General features: G+C 38.8%; 2 protein-coding genes across 4 annotated transcripts in view; one reads left to right on the forward strand and one right to left on the reverse strand.

The window, feature by feature from the left end:
* The window catches only part of LOC117573761 (uncharacterized), a 34,023-nt gene that overhangs the window by 8,545 nt on the left and 5,938 nt on the right, over nt 1-19,540 (forward strand). For all 3 annotated transcript variants that reach the window (XR_004572718.2, XM_034257152.2, XM_052006987.1), the window contains exons 2-3: nt 16,827-17,372; nt 19,396-19,512. Coding sequence is in view for 2 of the 3 variants with exons in the window: in XM_034257152.2 (XP_034113043.2) it covers nt 16,840-17,372; nt 19,396-19,512 (650 nt within the window). In the remaining variant the exon portion in view is untranslated. The remainder of the gene's footprint in view (nt 1-16,826; nt 17,373-19,395; nt 19,513-19,540) is intronic.
* On the reverse strand, nt 9,667-11,515 carry LOC117573318 (glutamate transporter polyphemus-like). The gene is made up of 6 exons (XM_052006988.1): nt 11,309-11,515; nt 11,206-11,250; nt 10,993-11,143; nt 10,472-10,933; nt 10,241-10,413; nt 9,667-10,187 (listed from the first exon to the last, which is right to left on the reverse strand). The coding sequence occupies exons 1-6, from the start codon at nt 11,377-11,379 to the stop codon at nt 9,734-9,736; spliced, it is 1,356 nt and encodes a 451-aa protein (XP_051862948.1). The 5' UTR covers nt 11,380-11,515; the 3' UTR covers nt 9,667-9,733.

Here is a 19,540-nt window from a genome sequence, read left to right on the forward strand (position 1 = left end):
AACTGAAGACCACTTACAAATGCGCCAAAGAATTATTGCTATTGCTGTAGTTTTATTTAATAAAGTGAATTTATGTTTCAGTACAATGTGCTCTTGTCTACACTGTGAGAAATTCCCACCCATAGTATAGCCCAAAATCTTTTCATTCTGTTGCTGAAGGCGCCTTCCATTGAGGTCTAGAAAACCACGCTGAGAAAAGTAAATTAGTTCAGTTTTATATGCATGGCTGTTCTTTTCTCTATCTTTTTTTTTCTCTTTGGGCGTCGCTTGACGATGAGGCCACAACTTGGTCAACTTTTATGGCATTGCAACAATAGAATTTCCAGGCTGGCCAAGGGTGAGAAAATGGCTGAGGGAGTAAGTCATTAAGTAGCCATAGAAGCGGATTAAATGCTATGAATGCTACTGCATAATTATTTAAATAATGTAATCAAATAATAAAAGCATACTCAAGATGATGGTTCATGGCATACTAAACAGTAACTCTGAGAAAATGAGATTATTTCGGATTGCATATTCCCATCTTAGTAAATAAGATTATTTAGGATATAGAGTATATTCACTCTTCTTCGACATTTTGCACATCGTAATACAAATAGACATTTATTTTAAAGAGTAATTTGTATTGCTTAAGATTTCCTGTGTTAATGAACTTTTATTTTGTTGAAGAACATTTTTCGTTAAATATTCTATATTTATTTCTATTAGTTCTGTTCAATCTCAAGGCCTTTCGCAATGTTTTCTTTTTTGTACAAGCAACTACAGGGACTATAGAAAAAACATAAAACAACAATTTGAAATCGCTTAGGAAAAACATTTTTGAACTGAAGATTGAACAGACATGGCCACAACACACAGATCACTTGTCTTTAGAGCCAAAAAGAAAACAATGGCCACAACTTAAAGACACAACGAAGACCCTTTGCGCCCACAAATAGTCAAAGTTGAAGTTGAGAGACGAACGATGGGCAAATAGACAGCTGGACAGACGGAACTGAATGGGAAGATATGAGTGACAGTGGTGTCGTAAAGTTAACGTACAGCTCGTAACATAACTCAACGTTCATTTGACGATCCTCGGACCAACACAGAGAGAGAGATCGTTGAGAGAAAAAGTAAATACCAAAGCGTGCTATCAAGATGAAACCGATTTCAAGGGAATTTCGTTTAGTGCACCCAAGCAACTCGACGGGGCAAAATAAATAAGACACAAGAAAACGTTAAACAGAAAGCAGAAAAAAGACGAAGCTGAAAACAAGTTCAAAGACAATTTTAACTGTTGTGTGAAATAAGGTATAAAAGTCGTAAGAATCAATGTTTGAGATTTGTTGTTTGGAATGGCCTGGCTCCAAGGCGTTTATTAGAATTTCGTCTCGAGTCTTATCAATATTTGTGCAGGCGCAATAAAAAAACACACAGTCTATTGTGTTAGGTCATTTCAAGATGGCTTCAATGCTGATGATGATAATATGCTCTTGGGGATGTGGAGAGCCAGAGCACACAATGCATAAATGATGCGAGGGGGAATTGAGTAGTGAATAAGACTGTTGACAGGAAAGTCCATTATGATAGGTCAAGCTATAATTTGTTTAGATCTGCGATGCGTAAACTAACGAGTAACAATGGTCCGAAGATATTGTGTCCACTTGATTGTTGAGTGAGAAATAAATTAAATAAGACTAGGGGAGTGTCTCAACAGTTGAGATGGGGGAATAACACAATAATGGTAGCTAGTACCAGGAAGGGACTAAAGAAAAAGCAAATAATATAGATAGTAAAGGAGACGTAAAAACCAATTCAAATTAATTTTATTTCTGAATAATATAAATACTTTTTTTGATTTGTATTAGCTTGTAATGCCGTGAATAATATAAAAAGATATTAAGCTTTATATAAACGTACCTAAGTAATAATATTTTGATTCTCTGATGTGCAACCTGTAGCGAAATGATGTGCCACAAAAAAACCCGATTCAAAAAGTAATCCTCGGACGCTTTTTGCGAGATTGCTTTGTCATAATCATAAAATCGTAGCAACATTTATATATTTTTACGATCTTTCAATTTGCTGGCGTTGATATTTTGATGGATTCCATTCCGAAATGGGTTCTACGAGTACGATACTCAGTACTTCACTTTATTATAGCGAGCAATATGATTTTTATTCGAGCATCGATTTTTGTACTGGCATCAAGTGGAGTTTGCTGCTGCGGATGTCCTGTGCTCTTCTGTCCTGTCCTGTCCTCAGTGCCATAAATGTTGGCTGGACATGATTGGCACGTGATGCGCAGCAGATGTCCCCAATCCTAGATGCACTCACTCATGCACATATGTACACACAGATATATGCATCTATATATTTTATGTACGAATTTATCGAAAATATTATACATTTTGGGGGCTGTTGGCTGCAAAATTTATGGACGCTGGCTGCTGTCCGAAAGCGTTAAAAAAAAACGAGAGAAGAGAGAAACAACAAGGGGGGAAAATGTTGTAGAAAATCACATTGAAAAAATGTGTAATAAAATAGAAATAATATTTATAGCTGAGACGTCGAAGGGTCTAAAAATACCACACACACACGCCCATGTGTCCGTGTGGCCGTGTGTGTGTGTGTGTGTGTTTGCCTTTGTGTATATAGTAACTAATGCGGCACGAGCTGGCGAAGCAACAGCGTCAACATCAACGTCAACGTCAACGGGTTCCCAGTTTTTTCGCAGTCGTCGTTGTCTGTTGGTGTCTGTTGGCCATGTGCGCGTTTTCCCATTCATGGAGCGCCGCGACCTGCCTCGGAAGGCGCGTGAGTGAGTGAGCCTCAGACAAATGGCAAATGACCCCAACTCCATCCCGTTCCCACTCCATATCGCACATCTCCATCGCCAACCCAGATCCACTTGGCAGCGAATCGTTGGAGCATTTTGATTTAAATCGATCGATTTTGTGGCTGAGCTCATTTGGCGTAAAATAAACTTGCTACGAGTCAATAATCCCTTTGCTGCTGCCTCCGCTGCCCCCAACTTGGGCCAAAAAAACCACTGTGTGGAGTGTTGGCATTGTTTGTGGTATTTTGAAATATATACATATGGTACACAAGTATGTTGTGTGTGCCTGTGTGTGTGTGTGTCTGTGGAGGAGTGTGGGAGCTTGTTGCACTAATTTCCCAATTTTACTAAATGATCTTTTCTTTCATTTTCACTTCGCACTTGTTAACAAATTGTATCATGTAAACAGAAATTGCCTCAGACGGAATATAAACAGTTGGGTAAAACAGAGCAAAACTCCGCCACTCTCGCTCCCTCTCTTTCTCTCTTTATCACACAAGTTTTCTCTCTGTCTCTCTCTTGGTGTTTTTATCTCGGTCTACGCCCCTGCATCACCCACTTATTGATTGCATGCGCCTGCTGCCATTTCATAAAATCTGCGTGGGCTATTCTCAGTTATCTGTCTGCCCGTCTGTCAGTCTATCTGTCTGCTTTTTCCGAGTTGGCAGTTGCGCACTTTTCTTCTGTCTCTTTCATTTTTCTGCTGCTTTTTCTGTTTCTGCTTCTGTTCCTGTTCCTTTTTTTTTGTTCTGCAACTAACTGAACGTGACTTTTAAGTCAAACTCAACTCAAACGTTCATTTATTCATTCATTCAATCCAATCCATCAGTCAATCAGTTTTCCAACGCTTTTTTCCGTTATCGAAGCAAAACCGGAAGTTGTAATTAATGTGCGCCTCGGGGGCGTTTACTGCTGTCAAGTCCTTTGTTCCTCTGAGTCCTGCCGTATCTACTACAAACATATGTGTGTGTGTATGTGTGTTTAGGTGTTCACGTGTGTATGAGTGTGTGTTCGCCTCTGTTTTGTATTTATAGCCATGGCAGCGCTTTTGTGATGCAAAATGCGAGGCATTGGAAATACCTGAACAAGGTGCGCACTGATAATGGATCAATAGGGTAAACTTGACTGCCTACGGTCGTGTCATTACATAAAGTACTTGCTTCGAGATGCTTTCTTTTGATCTGATTCCCATGTGAAGGGGTCTGAAAAGCAGACTTTGTTTATGAGTCAGCCTTAAGGGATTTACTTCACGTAAGACACTAAGTATATGGAACATTTCAAATTGCAAATGCAACATTAACATTAATAAAGTTGTATTTCTCTCTCTCTCTCTGATTAAAAGCTTAATATATTTGCCTATTACAAGCTTATGTATTTAAAAGAGAATTGTAATTTTTTATGGGGTTCCATTACCAAACGTCTAAACTTCTTAAAAGCGGTTAATATGCTTCAATAAAATTACACTCAAATCCAGACTATTTATTTGTCTACTGCAAACTGTAAGTAAACCAATAAATTCAATTAAATTTTTGTACATTTTAAACTGCCTCTTGTTGTCGTCCAAAACACAATAAATACTTAATAAGTTACAAAAGCTTTTCAAGTGAAATTGACTTGAAACAAAATTACAAAAATAAGAAAAAGCAACAAAGACAAGACAAAAAAGTTCAAAATAATTCCATGTAATTCTCTTTAAATACGATTTGGCTGGCTTAATAATATTTAAATGATAAAATAAATCTGCAATATTTACTTTGCGCAGTTTAAATCAATTCCTTCGTTTGTTTTTCGTTGGCTGCTGCACATTTTCCTGCAATTTTCAGCTGCACTTTTCACATTTTCATCACATTATTGCCACCTCAAGTAAATTGTCTTCACAGACCTCCACGGTGGTATTTCAACATTACCGCGCTGTGTTTACGCCTTGTCTTGTCTCCATGGTTACCTTGTTGCACCGACATAATCTGTGGCACCACCAACCAACCCCAGGCTTATGCATTTTACTCGCTTCTTTTGCCATGAACGTGATTGTGCACTTTAGAGAGCTGGTTTAAAATAGAAATCATCATAAATTTGACAAGCTTATTTCTTTTGCCAATATCCCAAACTTAAAGTGAGCTTATTTCTTGTCAATATTTGATAATAAATTCTATAAATATTTTTGTCCGTATAATTGCTTTGAAAATGCCTTTAACACATAACTTTGACAATTTGATTGCTCTAAAAGGTCACAAACATTAGGACAAGTGTTCTCTCTAAGTTGTGGCAGCATTTTCAGCTTTCTTCGACTTTTCTTTCATGTGTTCGTTTTTGTCGTCTGCAAAACTTTTTGCAAAATATTTGTAAACTTGCGTATATTGGAATCTGTGAGTTCCTCTGCACGAAAAGTTCCAAGTTATGCCAAAGTTGACTCCACTTTGCGATTATGCGAGTTCTATTCAGTATTTTTGTCTGGCTCAGCTCTAATCTGCTCGCCAGCAAGAGGAGAGGAGACAAGGATGTGGGAGAGATGTGAGTGAGATGCATGAATGGGGCAACTTGGCAACCTCAACGTCATGGGTCCCCAGACATAACATAAGAGGCAAAATTCGGGGAGAGAAGGAGGGTAAAGGTCAAATGGTTTTTCATTGATAGCCTAACCAAAGACGTCGTCCACTGCTTCTGGGTCTTTTTGTTAGTGCCGCCTGATTGGCAACGCCCCTGCAACTGTGTATATGCTATATGCCACTCCTACATTTATTCCCGCTTCCGTTCCCGCTCCCGCTTGGCTTAGCCCCGTGACCGCAAAGCGAAATTGCCTCAGAAACGCCCCTCAATGTATGCAGCAAATTGCTTGCTTGCTTTCAGCCCCGAGACACACACGCACACACACGAATACACCTTGAAGCTATCGCTCCTGTTGTTGTTTGGCATAAGCGGCTAATTCACAAAACACAGAAGCAAAACAGCTTGTCGAGTACTGCGAATGCAGCACTATCCGAATACCCTGTAGGCAGAGCAGTATAGAAAAACACTCTTTTTATAAATATTTACAGAACTTAAAAGGAGTATTCCTTTACGACTGAAGATCCACTTAAAAACTAGACATTTATTTAGAGTACTTACGACACTTACCATTAGTATACATTTCAGTCTGTATCCCTAAAAATGCTTCGCTTAATAGCTATCAGTATACCCTGCACATTACAGCATAATTTGATAAACTCCGCATTAGCATCTCTTTTAGATTTAATATCCACTTGATATTATTTATGGCACTAATAGGGTATTTCAAGATTTGCCGCTGAAGTGAAGAGAATGCGGAGAGTGGTCGGAAGGATGTCGGAGTGAACGATTTGTCGAAGGTCGATTTGTAAGGGGCCAAATCGAAATGACATTACAGCTAAGTGAAAAGGCAAAGCCGTTGCTAAAGGCAGCAAAAAAACAAATGGCGCACAATTGACTTGGCCAATAAACCATAAAACCGTTAAATTCACAAAATCAATAACTTAGCCGTTTGCCAATTGCCGCCACAAGTCGCCAGCAGCATTCGAAACTTGCCGCCGCACTGCGCCGCCCCGTTCCCCACTGCAAATGAAGGACGACAAATTGCTGTGAGGTCTCGGTCCGCACATTAAACAACTTTGCAATTTGTGTCCATTATTTTGAGCTGACTTCCAAGTTGTGTCGTGTTGTCAACCAAGGAGGCGGAGTTGGGCGAGGCGTGTTCCAAATTGTTGTCACCTGCCTTGGCATTGAAATGTTTTGCAAGTTTTTTGTTAGACTTCCTCCACACTTGTCCCACAGTCCCTCACTCACGCACACACACACATACTTTCTCTCTCTTCTCTATGCTTCTCTAATTGTGTCAAGGAGTTCATTCATAGACATTAGCGGCAGCGGCGCGTGTAAAATTCTTCTTGTTGTGCGTGCGTTTATATTTGTATGTGTATGTGTCTGTGTAGAGGTGTGTGTTAGCGTATGTTCCATTGTCAAAGGAAGTGTCAAGTAGAGAGCAGCTCGTGTTAAAAGTTACCTTATTTTCCTATATTTTCTGTGTTTTATTATATATGAAACAAAAGAATTTGTTTAATTTGGTTTAATTATCATTTCATTTTATTTCGTGATATTACATCCTATTTAGAACTATCTAAGCACACTCCTTGAACTACGGATTCCACTTGATTTAAATTAATATTATATATATTAGAGAGCTAAAGTTTTGGTTTTTTCTTGCATTTATATCTTCCACATTTAGAGCATTATTTAAACAACTCTCCTTGAACTACATCTATAGTAAAACCCATTCGTCTCCTTTTAAATTAAATAAAAATATATATATGCACTAGCTCGTGTCACGTCACGCTGCCAGCTCTAATGGGATGCTTGGTGGCATCGCTATCGCTGTCGCCTGTCATGTGTCATGCGAACAGCTGTTAATGATACAGAAACGTCTTTTATGTGTAGAGATCTTCTACCTCATCTCCGCTCTTTGGGGACTCTGTTGTAGTCGCTATTTAATGTTGTTGTTGTCGCTTGTTTTCGCTACCATTTTGCCAAGCATTTTTGTTTGTTAAGTGTTAGTGGGCCATTTTAGGCAAATGTCGCACTTAAGGAACAAATTTCAAAACTGTCTACCGAATGGTGGCTGTTAAACGCGTAGGGGATTTGTTTACGCAATTAAAGAGCGATTCAGAATAAAGAGTTCTCAAATGGAACTGATTGTCGAAGTGCTGCGACATCTACTGAATAGCTGCTTTGCATGCCTATTTATTGAGTATAAAATGGTCTCGTTTTGTGCATTTAATGTTGTTTCACTAAATATTTGCGTAGACATGCGAATTTGTTCAGTTTTGAGCTGCTTTGAATTGCAAAATGGCTTTGCTTTTAGCGATTAATTACCATATTGACAAACAAAATGGCAAAATGTTCAATTCCATCACGTGTTGTTGAGCATTTTCACATATGTTACGTATGCGTCACGTTGTACCAACATCAAATTCAAAGCACATATAATATTTATGCATACACACACACATAGCATTGTCAGTTTATCACAATTCAATGAACTTTAAATGCTCTGTGCTATGATTTCTTGGCTTAAACTGGCATATGACTAATGTTTTATGAATAAATTCTAAACGAAATTAACTTAAATGCTGCCCAATTAAGTGAAACTAATGACTGCTGCTCTCTCGATTGATTTCTTGAAAACAAATGAAATGCAAATGCTGATAATAATAGGCAAAAGGATTTTGGCAATGCTTAAGTCAAGGATGACTTTCAATACAATAATCTTGTTAAATAGTCTCAGTAACCTGATGCAACTGATGTTTATAGACGGCACACAAACATGGCCTTGAGTAAGGCCAATTTGAGACTGGCAGTTAACACATTGCTTGGCCACAGAACACTCCGCAAATAGACTACGCCTGCAGCTTAAGAAGGGTCACATCAATAAGCTTCTTAGGCCCAAGACGACGAGTAACTCGGTTCGTGACTCGAGAAATACATACGTCTCCTCGCATATTGGATGTGCACGTGCAATTGTGATGGAAAGCGAAACTCCCGAAAAACCTGACAACGATGGTCTTGCTATTGGCATTACTGTGGCTCGAGTTTTGGGGTTTTGTGGGTGAGGCGTTGATAAATACGCTGAAATCAATCAGGGTAGTCAAAAAGCCAACATTCTCCAAGTCTCGCTCTCGCAGTGGTCTATGATACGAGTGTGTTTTGGTATGTGAGTTGTGTACGTGAAAATTGCATTTCATTGCCGGTGCTCAGGTGCTCAGGTGCGGGCGGGAAATCTTCGAATAACCGGAATGAGAGCTCAAGTTGGAAGTCAAGTCGCGAGACGTTATGGAGCGTCATGTCACGTCAGGTGGCGGCTTCGTCATTGCTCAGTAACTCACCGAGTTTCATTCGTCTGTTGCATGTGACAGTTGTGTTATGTTTATTAAAAAGTTTTGTCAATACAGTCTGACATTTTGTGTGACTTATTCACTCGCACTCACACTCATTCACTCGCAGTCACAGAAGCACTCACTCAAAGTCGAGTCGTTCAATTGTCAATCATCGACACTGGCTTGAAGACGAATTTGCTGCTGTCCCAGTGGATGGATGTGTGATTAGGTTTGTTACAAACTTGTTAAAAAGTCATTACTAGGTCAAGTTTCTTCTGAATTTTGATGTCATCTACGTGTTTCTGTCCATTTACCAAGTGTCTGTTTGTGTTTTGCGAGTAGTGCAGTGTTGTCAAGTCAGCTTGTTTCCCGTCGAATCTGGCTTATAAATAGTTAAGATGCCAAGGAAATAGATACAACAGAGCATACTCCAGACATTCATGTCGAAAGTCTTGATGAATATTGTATAAATTGAAATGAAAACAGATTGTGAACTGAATGTAGATATCTACACTTAAGTAAAAGTTCCATAAGTGTTCCATATACTCGACAGCAAATAGCCACTCATTTTTCTAAATATATACGTTATATATTTGCGAGCAATGACTAGCTTTTTAGTCTAAGGTTAGCAACACTGAGCCTGGTCATTGTTGTGCACTTCCCGTATATATATCAATTAAAAGTTTTACTGAGCAAGATAAATGGAGAGAGACCCGAAAACAACTTGTATTGTATTATGTGGCATGCTTTTGGGCGTTACAAGTGTGTCTACTAATGGAGCCGACTGAAACTGTGTTCTTTCTGTTTTTACTTTATTGCTTCAAACTTTACTTTACATGCGCATCCTAAAGGCCAACAATAATAACACGTTTTCCTCTTTGGGCACATAAAGGAAAGCGATTCCGTTCAAAACTTAATTTGAGTGGATTTTTGTTGATAATTCTTTGCCGATTGTTTCATTGGCAGCTTAAGCCTGTTACTTGTTTATTATTATGCCGATAAACTGCGAATTTATAATGAATACTACTATCTAATTGATTTCAACATTCGGTTTTATCCAAAACGGTTCCTTGTCAGTGTAATAGATTTTCGAATCATAGTATGCACTACTCCCTATACAGTACGCAACCAATATTCCTAGCAGCACAATAGAAATGTGCAACACCCTCCACAGCCACTTTCGATCATATTCGTCATAGCCCAAGGTAAGTTGCATATAAGCTGGAAATGCCACATTCAATAATGTAAAGGCAAGCCCACAGATGTACTTGATAATCGGTAATGCAAATGAAAGAGCAAGGGCACAACATCCTGAGATCAATAGGAATATAATCCGAACAATAAATTCAATCCGTAGCGGATGATTCAGGTCACCGGTTTTGTTGATATATTCGTTGAAAATGGTGTCAACGACGACATAGCCATTCAACGGATAAGTCAAATAGACAAGAGCAGCCGCCACCAATTTATATTCTAGCCCATATCTAAAATTGAGGCTGTTCAATAAGAAGCAATAACAAAATATTTTAACACTTACGAAAAGGAGTAATTCTCGAGGAATGGAAAGTATTGTGTATCGCCCAAAATACCGTAACTGATCACACCCCATATCACATTTGTACAGAGTACAAAGCAAGCGGCTCGATTTAGCGTTCCCCACCATCCCAGATACTTTTCAGGCTCAGCCATCTTTGAGGCTATCTTTACCATCTGTTTCAATTCATATGAGAATGCCGTTATTAATATGGAAATATTATTCACAACTTACCACGCCGACCGAGCTAAACGAAAGGACAGAGCAGCCAACAAATAGATCGACGTCGTATTTGATGACAGATCCTGCCATCTCAAACTTTCGCATTCCAAAAATAATCATTTCTATCCTGTCGACAATGACATATCCAATTATCAGCAAAGTTAAAACGTTACCAGCAATATTAAGAGGTACCAGATACTGAACATCCCGTATAAGGAACACGGGTATAATACATATAGTAACGACGGCCACTATTATTCGAGTATCTACTTCGGTCTCCCATATAAAACATGACACTGACTTTAAATTTTCGGAAATAAAATAGATATACAAAACGGCAATCGATGTATGCAGTAGAATAAGCAGCACATTCACGAAGTGACCAAGTATTCTACTCTTTGAGACATATGCATATGCCTTACCCATTGTTACTTCACCACTGACGCGATCACTCACCTCTGCCATACACTTAACCTGCCAGAAATTGTGGTTATTACTATGATAGTCACGACATATCAATTACTATAACTTACGGTTAGATGAATACCGTAGATGTATAAACAAGAGAGGAAAATTGTAAGAAGTATTCCTCCAACATAACCAGTGCAAGCAAAGGCAATTGGCATGCACAAAGTCCCTATGCCATATACACTCTTTACCACGGTGTGAAAAGTGTCGAACGTCCTAAATACGCAGCGTAAAAAAGGATTATTAATTATTACTTCTGATTCAATGAATTTACTTACGATAATGGTGCATCCTCAACATCTTGAACGAACGGGTTGTGCAATCTACCAAAATATAAGAGGTGTCATTATTCTACGCAAAAGCAAACTGAGAGTTACTTACGATAACGGCATATCACGAAAGTTTTTTAAAAATCTTGCGTATAAGAGAAATGATATAAAAGTGTCTGACATTAAAAAAATTTAACTAAACAAAAAATTCCCTGGTATTTATGCGATATTCGATGAACGACATAAAAAGCATTGCTATAAAGTTTCGATTAGTGACAATTTCAATGCGACTGGACAAAAATCTTAGAAGTCATTTAAGAAATAGTCATATTTTGTACTGTATGTTATTTTTTAGAATAAGAATAAGTTGGAAAATTTATATATTTTTCCGGTTCGTTTGGTATTTCTAGACTAACGATTTCGTTCTGTTTTGCTTTAATAAAATGGGTAAAGGGTGTCTTAAAGTTGAGCACACTCAACTGTAGCTTTCTTAAATGATAATTTCGGATTTTGTTTAACTAAATGTCAGATTTAAGCAATTCTGTACAAGCTGAGTCGTTGTTGTACTATTATCGTGTCGACCTTTTGTTTTAAAGAGAACCATTCGGTTTTATGAATGAGCATTTCATTATGGATTTCCCTCGTCGCCCCGTTTGAAAATTTATTTATTTTCGTTATTCTCTTGTCGCTGCTATTGCTGTTGCTGTTGCCGTTGTCGATGTCGATGTCGAGTGCGTGACATTTTTAAAATCACGTTCAACCACAAGAGAGAAGAGCAAGTTAACCGCACGATACAATATCGATGACTATATAGGAGTTACGGGCAGCCAAATGAGTGCATATTATATGAACAACATATACAGATGGCCATATGTATACACTATATAGTATATAAATATCTATCTGACTGGCGATTTGTATTGGTTAGCTACGCTTCCGATGGCGTTCAGTTCGTTTGTAAAAAATCAAATATGTATGTATGGCTTTCGTTTTGGTCAAGCTGGGCGAGGGTCCAAGAAACCAGGCTGAACCAGGCGAATAAGCACGCCAACATTTTCCACTTTTACTTTGAGCTGAAATGTAATCAAAATAAGCAAAGCGGACTACAACAACGTTGATGGCGACAGCGACGGCGACAAATGACGACAATATAAATAATGTCGAGCAATTTGAATGCACGTCTTAATACCCTTAACTAGTGTATTATCACTTCATCATCAAGTCTGCACTGTACAATACATTATGCCTTATGAAAGAAATGTTTTCGTTGATAAAGTAACAGCTACTTGATGATCCACATTAAATTCGCTATCAATCGTATACTTAATATGTCTTTACGACACGTCATGAACAAATATTTTTCCTTTGTAATTTATAGTTAAATATAACTGTGCCTTTTCTTATGAGAGAAATGTAATCAATAATATACAATTTTATCAAATATATAGCTAAATATAAATGTGACTGTTTTTTTTATCGGTTAGCAGAAGCAATAATTATATTTCATGACAAATATTTAGGAGAACTTCTTAGAAATATAAAACATTATATACATAGTGTGTAAACATTTCGTATTACTAGAGAGGCAACTTTCATTTCTTATTTCTTATTAAGCATTTTGTGATTGCTGGCATTGTAATTTCTTTTCAATTAACAATACGAACGAAACACAATGAAATGAAATTGGTAAAAGCAAAAGTAACGAGCAGAGCTGCTGAGTGTCGAGCAACAAGCATAATGCCACCATATCCATAGTAATACCCGCGAACTGTGGCATGCCAAATTGCTGCTGTTGCTGTTGCTGTTGCTGCTGCGAGTGTATTTAATAAGTACAAATAATAATAAAAAATCAACAAGAGCAACAACAACAACAACTCAGCGTCTGCCGTCAGTCGCACAAATTGTATTTAATTTCTTTTGCCAAAGAGACTTTTCTGCCATCGAGCCATCAAATGGATGATAAGTACGAATACTATATAGAGTAGGAGACCCACTCACCGGTTGCCTTTTGTCTTCATACTGCAACTGGAACTGAAACTGGAAATGAAAATGGAACTGCGCTGAAACTGGGACAATTTGCGCTTTTCATAACACATTGCCGGCCGGCGCTTGACTTTTTTACAGTTGACCAAGAATTTGCGCTGTTGTTCATATAGTTATTACTCTTTTTTTTGCCACATTAACGTGAGGCACAGTGGGGAACTTATGCCACAACACGTAGCGTGTATAAATCAATAGTAAAACTATATTTAATTATAGTAAATAATACGCTTGTAGTTTTATGTTCTGTTTTCGTTGTTGAACAAATCCATTGTTAATTAAATTAATTTATTTTTGATTGTCCCAGGGTAATCATAGAAGTGTCTATTTATTTGCATAAAGCATCGCTATTGTCCATTGTGTCGATTGTTGTCGCCTTAAATGCGAGAACGCCCCACTGTGCGGTGTCTATTCTATAGTATTCTATTCTATTCATTTCATTTCATTTCATTGCTCACACAATTTCCGCAACGCCATTTTACAATTGTCCATGTCAGTTGCGGACCAGTTTCCGAGTCGAAGCTTATGTGACGTTGCTTGATTCTTGGCCAGTTGTTGCTGTTGCTGTAGCTGTTGCTCTGGCTGTATGTTACTGATCTGTGGAGCAGAGCTCTCAGCACATCCACATACTTTGCAGCTGCCTTTACTGTTGACACAAATCATTCGCTACAAGTGCTCGCCTGTCCCTCACATTTTGCCACTTGCCACTTGTGCCTCCATCTTCATCTCCATCTCCATCTTCAGCTCTATCTATTTCTATTTCGCGCTGAGCTCCGTGACCAAATGTATAGTATGTGGCTCTCTCGTACTCGTATCGTATGGTATCATATCGGTTACACTGACAAGGCCAAGCATAAAAGCATTTAGACGAAAGCGCAAAAAAAAAAAATGGTTGGTACTCGAAACGAGAGATGGTGGTCTGGTTTGTAGTCGTAGTTCTCTGTGACAGGCGACACAAATTGAATTGGGTTGCGTTAGGTTCTCTGGCTGGCCAAGATGAGACAGATTAAGTTGGGGATGCCATTCAACTGTTACACATATCTCGGAACAAATCATTATTGAATTTCAGCCATCAATTTGCTTCCGTCGGTGGCGACAGTTTGGGTCTAATTGAAACTTCAAAGCGCTGAGGGCCAACAATGGCATTCAATGTGTGTTTAAGCATAACTAAATAGAACTAGTTACGAACTGGAAATAAAGCGTTAACAACATTTACTTCTATATGCTTATTGGCAAGCGTATTAATTGAATAGACTTGCCAAAGCAACCGAATGCTTTTAATTTTTCTTAATGTCCGTCATGATATCATCTATTTGCTTGTTATTATCGATTTTCATTTGAGCAAATTGGAATGTCTTATCAACTCGAATTGAACAAGATAAATTTGAGAAATTCTCAAGCAAACATATCATGGAAAACTTTATCAACATTTTCGCACTTGCCTTGTTGCTCTCCAAACAAAGACAAATTCAAAAGCACTGAACAAAAATGTAATTCAAAACATTTTTCAAGTGCTCCAGTTTTCAGTGTGTGCGAGTGTGTGTGAGTGCATGTGTGTAAAGTTGTTTATAAAACTTTTACACCACAAACGAAGAAAACGAAAAAATAAAATGAAAAAAGCAGATGATGGAACTTGACCATGTCGATGGCAGTCGCCGGTTGCTATTCGCCATTCGCCAGTTGCCGTTGCCGTTGTTTGCCAAGCCGTTACTTAGCGGCAGCTCCTCTTTCCTCCTTCCTCCATCCTCCTTCCACGTTGTGCGGCATTGTTGTCATCATGAGCATCATCAGCTACTGGTCCTTACCATCTCCTACTTTTGGCCTGGTCTAATGGACATCTCTCTGTTTGCGCTGCGCTTGGCTCTTTCTGTCGTATCTCGTTTATTGATGCCACATCTTCTTGCAACTGCTGCGACTCCAGCGACGAACTCAATGAAACCCACTAGACAGAGAGACACACATTCATTTTGCTGTTGTCTTCGCTTTGTTTGGACTTCACTATCGGGCGTTGCCATGACCAAATCTGTCGCCTCTAACCACATCTATGCTCATATCTCGCCTAGACCATGCCAGCCACCAAACTTGTTACAGAAAAACCAACAAGAATGCAGCAGTTTATTGCAACAGGATTCGAAAAACAAAACGAAAGAATTGCATAAATGGTTGTTAAGTTTAACAGCTTATCACAGCTATCGTCGAAATCCAATATTCTAGCATCCCTAGGGTGAAGCGAACATATGTACGTAGGTTGCATAGAGAGTTAAATCGCTGCTCTACCATTCAAAGATTTCAGATTTCAGCTCTTAAGCTTCTTTTTTATCATGGTAGCAAAAAGAAAATGCATAAAATTGTAATCTTCTCAGGTGAGAAGAGTTTAAGTGTGGCTCCATTTAGCCAAGCTGATTACGAAAGTAAGCCATAAAGCCTTTGCAAATTTAAAACAGCATTAAAAAGCTTCACAAAACTGCAGCATGCTATATTTCTAAATTTTTAAACAAATTTTTCTCAAAGAACTATATTTTAAATTAACAAGTTTCAAGCTCAATTTGTACTTTGAATTTCTCCCACTGTAGTAGGAAAACTCTTTAAACGAATTAGACTTTGACATCTCTCTTCTCCACAAACTTCAGACACCTCAATCAGAATTTAGGCCTTTTGACAACCACAAAGAGATTTAAACAACTTAACAGCACCTCGCGTTTAGTCTGACAACTTGTTGTCCTTGATCTAGTGCACCAGTTCCTCAGTCCATCATTTCAATTCGCATTACTTTCGAACTAGTTTCCGCGACTTGGATAACAGTACAATAAACATCAGTTTGATTAATTTCATTGATTTTCGTCGTGTTGTTAATGTTGTTGTTATTACTGAACTAGTTTCGTTAGCATGTCGCTAAGAAAGAGACGGAGATGCGACTAAAAGAGAGGGAGATACTTGTGCAATGCCAAGCATATCCGAAATTGTGTCATAACATTACAAACAAGCTGCTCAACTTGGCCCCAAGAGACAGCTTGAGTGAACCTGAACCTATCCCACGAGCATGCGATCATCGTCTGGGATTTAAGAGGCCAAGAGAGAGACCTGTTTTGCTCACAACAGCCAGACAACTGCAGCATTGGCAACACAGTGTAACAGTGCAACAGTGCAACATTGGCACAACAGCCACAATGCGGCAGCAACATCCCGATGCAGATGCCACATTGATGTTGACTTATGGGCCGGGCCTAGGCAATATCCAGACGAGCCTGTTTTTGCACAACTGGGTCAACGGCGTGGAATGTGATTTGTGGCAAGCTCTTACACTCGAAGAAAAACCCAAGCGTAAAGTGCTTGAATTAAGTCATTTGATGTAAAAAGTTACGAAACAAAAAGTTGTTTTTATAACCGCCCTTCCTTTAAATTTAAGTACTTTATGTTAAGGCCACAATGTTGATTTTAGATTCGAGTTTCAGTTTTCTATTTGCTTTCGTTGAGTGTACTAAAGAGGCACTCTCGTGTATATATTGTGTGAAAATGGCCTGGCAACGACTTGACTTAACTGCCACATTTCCCCTTCTCACTCTGTCTCTGTTTCTTATGCTCTTTTGCAGCGAATGTGTTTCAATGATGTTACTGCCTTCGGGGCGTTCGAATAGTGATGTCTATCCGTTACAAAATGCCAGTACACAATCGCCCTCAGTGGTGGGCGCGTCCAAGCCTCTGTTACTGACAAGAACATCATCGCCACAACTGACAACGTTGCCAATGTCAAATGGCGGCGCCAACACCAACGCCATCACCAACTCCAGCGCCAACTCGAGCGCCGCCTACACAACGCTGCTAAAGTCCTCCAACATCGCGCCACAAGAAACGGCCGGAAGTCTGTCGGAGACCGGAACACAGGCGGCAACGACGACGTCAACGACAACAGCGACGTCAACGGCGGCATCGACGATACCAGCAACAACTGTGGACACCATCAATTCCGGACTTGGGGTTGCTGGCATCTATGGCCCAATTTTGGGGCAGAGTCATGCCGGCAGCATTGCCATCGGAAATTGGGGTGAAATTGATCGACACCTCGAGGCGGTGCAGGACAAGCTGAAAGCTGGCTGGACCGTGCATGTGGGCAAGGAAGGCAGACTCTACTACTGCAAGTGAGTACAGAGCCTAAGATTTGCATAAAATATACATATATATTTAATTAAAACATCCAAATGTTAGATCATCAATATCAATATTTGTTTAATACATCAAAATGTTAGATCATCTATGGTTATCAAGCAATATCGGTGAAAGTTTAATTATTTCCTCTTTCGATACGAGTTCTTGACTGTGCATCTGTCTTTTGCTTAATCGAGCTAATTAACTTAATCAATATTGTGTCTTTCACTCTTTACCATAACTCTTCATTTCAAATCAATTACTACACTTATGCAATGAAGCTCACGTTTTCATTATCAAGCCTCATATAAAGTGTGTTAACAAGCCAAGTTCCTGACTGTCCAATCAAATGTTCCTCATTTTTTGCTCATTTTATAGTCATATTAATATTATACACATTTTGCTGCAATAGAAAGTCATCTAAACGAGTTTTGTTTTATCAAAATTATGCCTTGCCAAAATTTTATTTTCATTTTGTTGTTTTTCAATGCGCAAAGTTTGCTGCAAAAATATTATTTTATTCTTAATTAATTCAAATTAATACATGTTTAAATAAGCAAGCAAAAATGCTTTGGTAGAGAAAACTTCATTAAATATTACCTCGTGAACCAAATATGTTGTGGGGTATATAACTTTTGAAATAAAGTGTTAATCACATGTACTCAATTAATTATTTATTTCATTTATTTAGCTAACTCGAACAATAGTTTGTACTTCTGATTAGCATACCACGTTTAATTATTTACACAGCACCATTTAGCCAAACATCCTTCTAAGGACACTCATGTTGCTGCGTGGAATACTATATAGCCTTTTGTTTGAACAGAGTGTATCCTTTCAAAAGGGTCGAGGCTGTCTGACTGACTGACTGACTGACTGCCTTCATAAATGCCTGGGTGCTGCACATAAATTGATTATGCACGAAATTCTATTAAATAATTTTACACTTTGTTGCACATCAAACTGAAAGCGCGCAAAATGCCATAAGAGCTCTGGGCGTGGCCTGAAACAGGGGCCAAGCTCGCAAACAACGAGAAGAGGAGGAGGTCACAGAGGGAACAGAGGAAGCATTGGAATAAGACGGGACTCGAGGGATAGTGAGTGCTTGGTGCTTGGTGCTTGTGTGCTTCTGCTGTCTGCCTAGCTGAATGAATGAGCATTGGTTGGGCTTGGCTTTGGTTTTTCCTAGGTACCAGTTACCGGGTAGTGAGTACTGAGTACTGGGTAACGAGTAACGAGTGGGGCAACCATGTGCCCATCGTTCCTCTCAGCGGGCAAAGTGCAAAACTAATTATCACAATTGTGTGCAGCCAGGAAATGAAGAAAGACAGCAACGGATGCCACCAAGGTGGGTTGCCCTCGGTTAGCCAGCGGTGGCTATAGTTACATTTGGCCATGGACGAGGGTAGGGATGGGAAAGGGGATGGGGATGGGAGATGGTTCGTCTGTCCTGGGCTGGCCCCGATTATGGCTGCACTTTATTGCATAGCCGAGCAAATAACCCAATTAGTGTTGATTAATCTCAATTGAAATGCATTTTGCCGGCCCGAAGATAAAATAGGCCACAGCATTTTACGGCATGGGGCATTTACGAGCAGCAACAAGTTCAGGGTCAAGTGCTCCAAGTGCTCGTAAAGATTACAAAAACAAACAAAAAATACAAAAAAAAAATGAAATATTCAAGAATGTCAAGCGTTCACTTAAATAAGCTTTAAGTTTGTTAGTCACTCGCATAAAAATGACCAGACTTTTAAACTTAACTGTGAAATTTAATGGTTACAGCTTTTTGTATCATACTGTATTTATTATATAAACGTTGGAAAATTCCAGCTAGAAAAACTAGCTCTATTAAAAACTTTTGAACGCAAATCATTTTTGTTGTAAAAATTACAAATATTATTCTCTTTCTAAAATATTTTTAGGGGAAATTTAAATATCTTTTATATTTCAGTTAACATATTATATTATATTTAATTGTTACACACTGTTTAAATCTATTATCTTGTTTAATTACAGCCACTTGACGCAATCATCTGGCTGGCTGCCTGCTTGCGAGGATTGGAGCAAACATGAAGAGCTCACCTACGGTTGGGAGCGTGCCATAGACTCCAAGGGTCGATCGTACTACATCAAGTGAGTAAAGCGCTACGCTATTCGTTCT

Source organism: Drosophila albomicans, chromosome 2R (genome assembly GCF_009650485.2).
Source record: "Drosophila albomicans strain 15112-1751.03 chromosome 2R, ASM965048v2, whole genome shotgun sequence".
In the NCBI taxonomy this organism is placed as follows: Eukaryota; Metazoa; Arthropoda; class Insecta; order Diptera; family Drosophilidae; genus Drosophila; species Drosophila albomicans.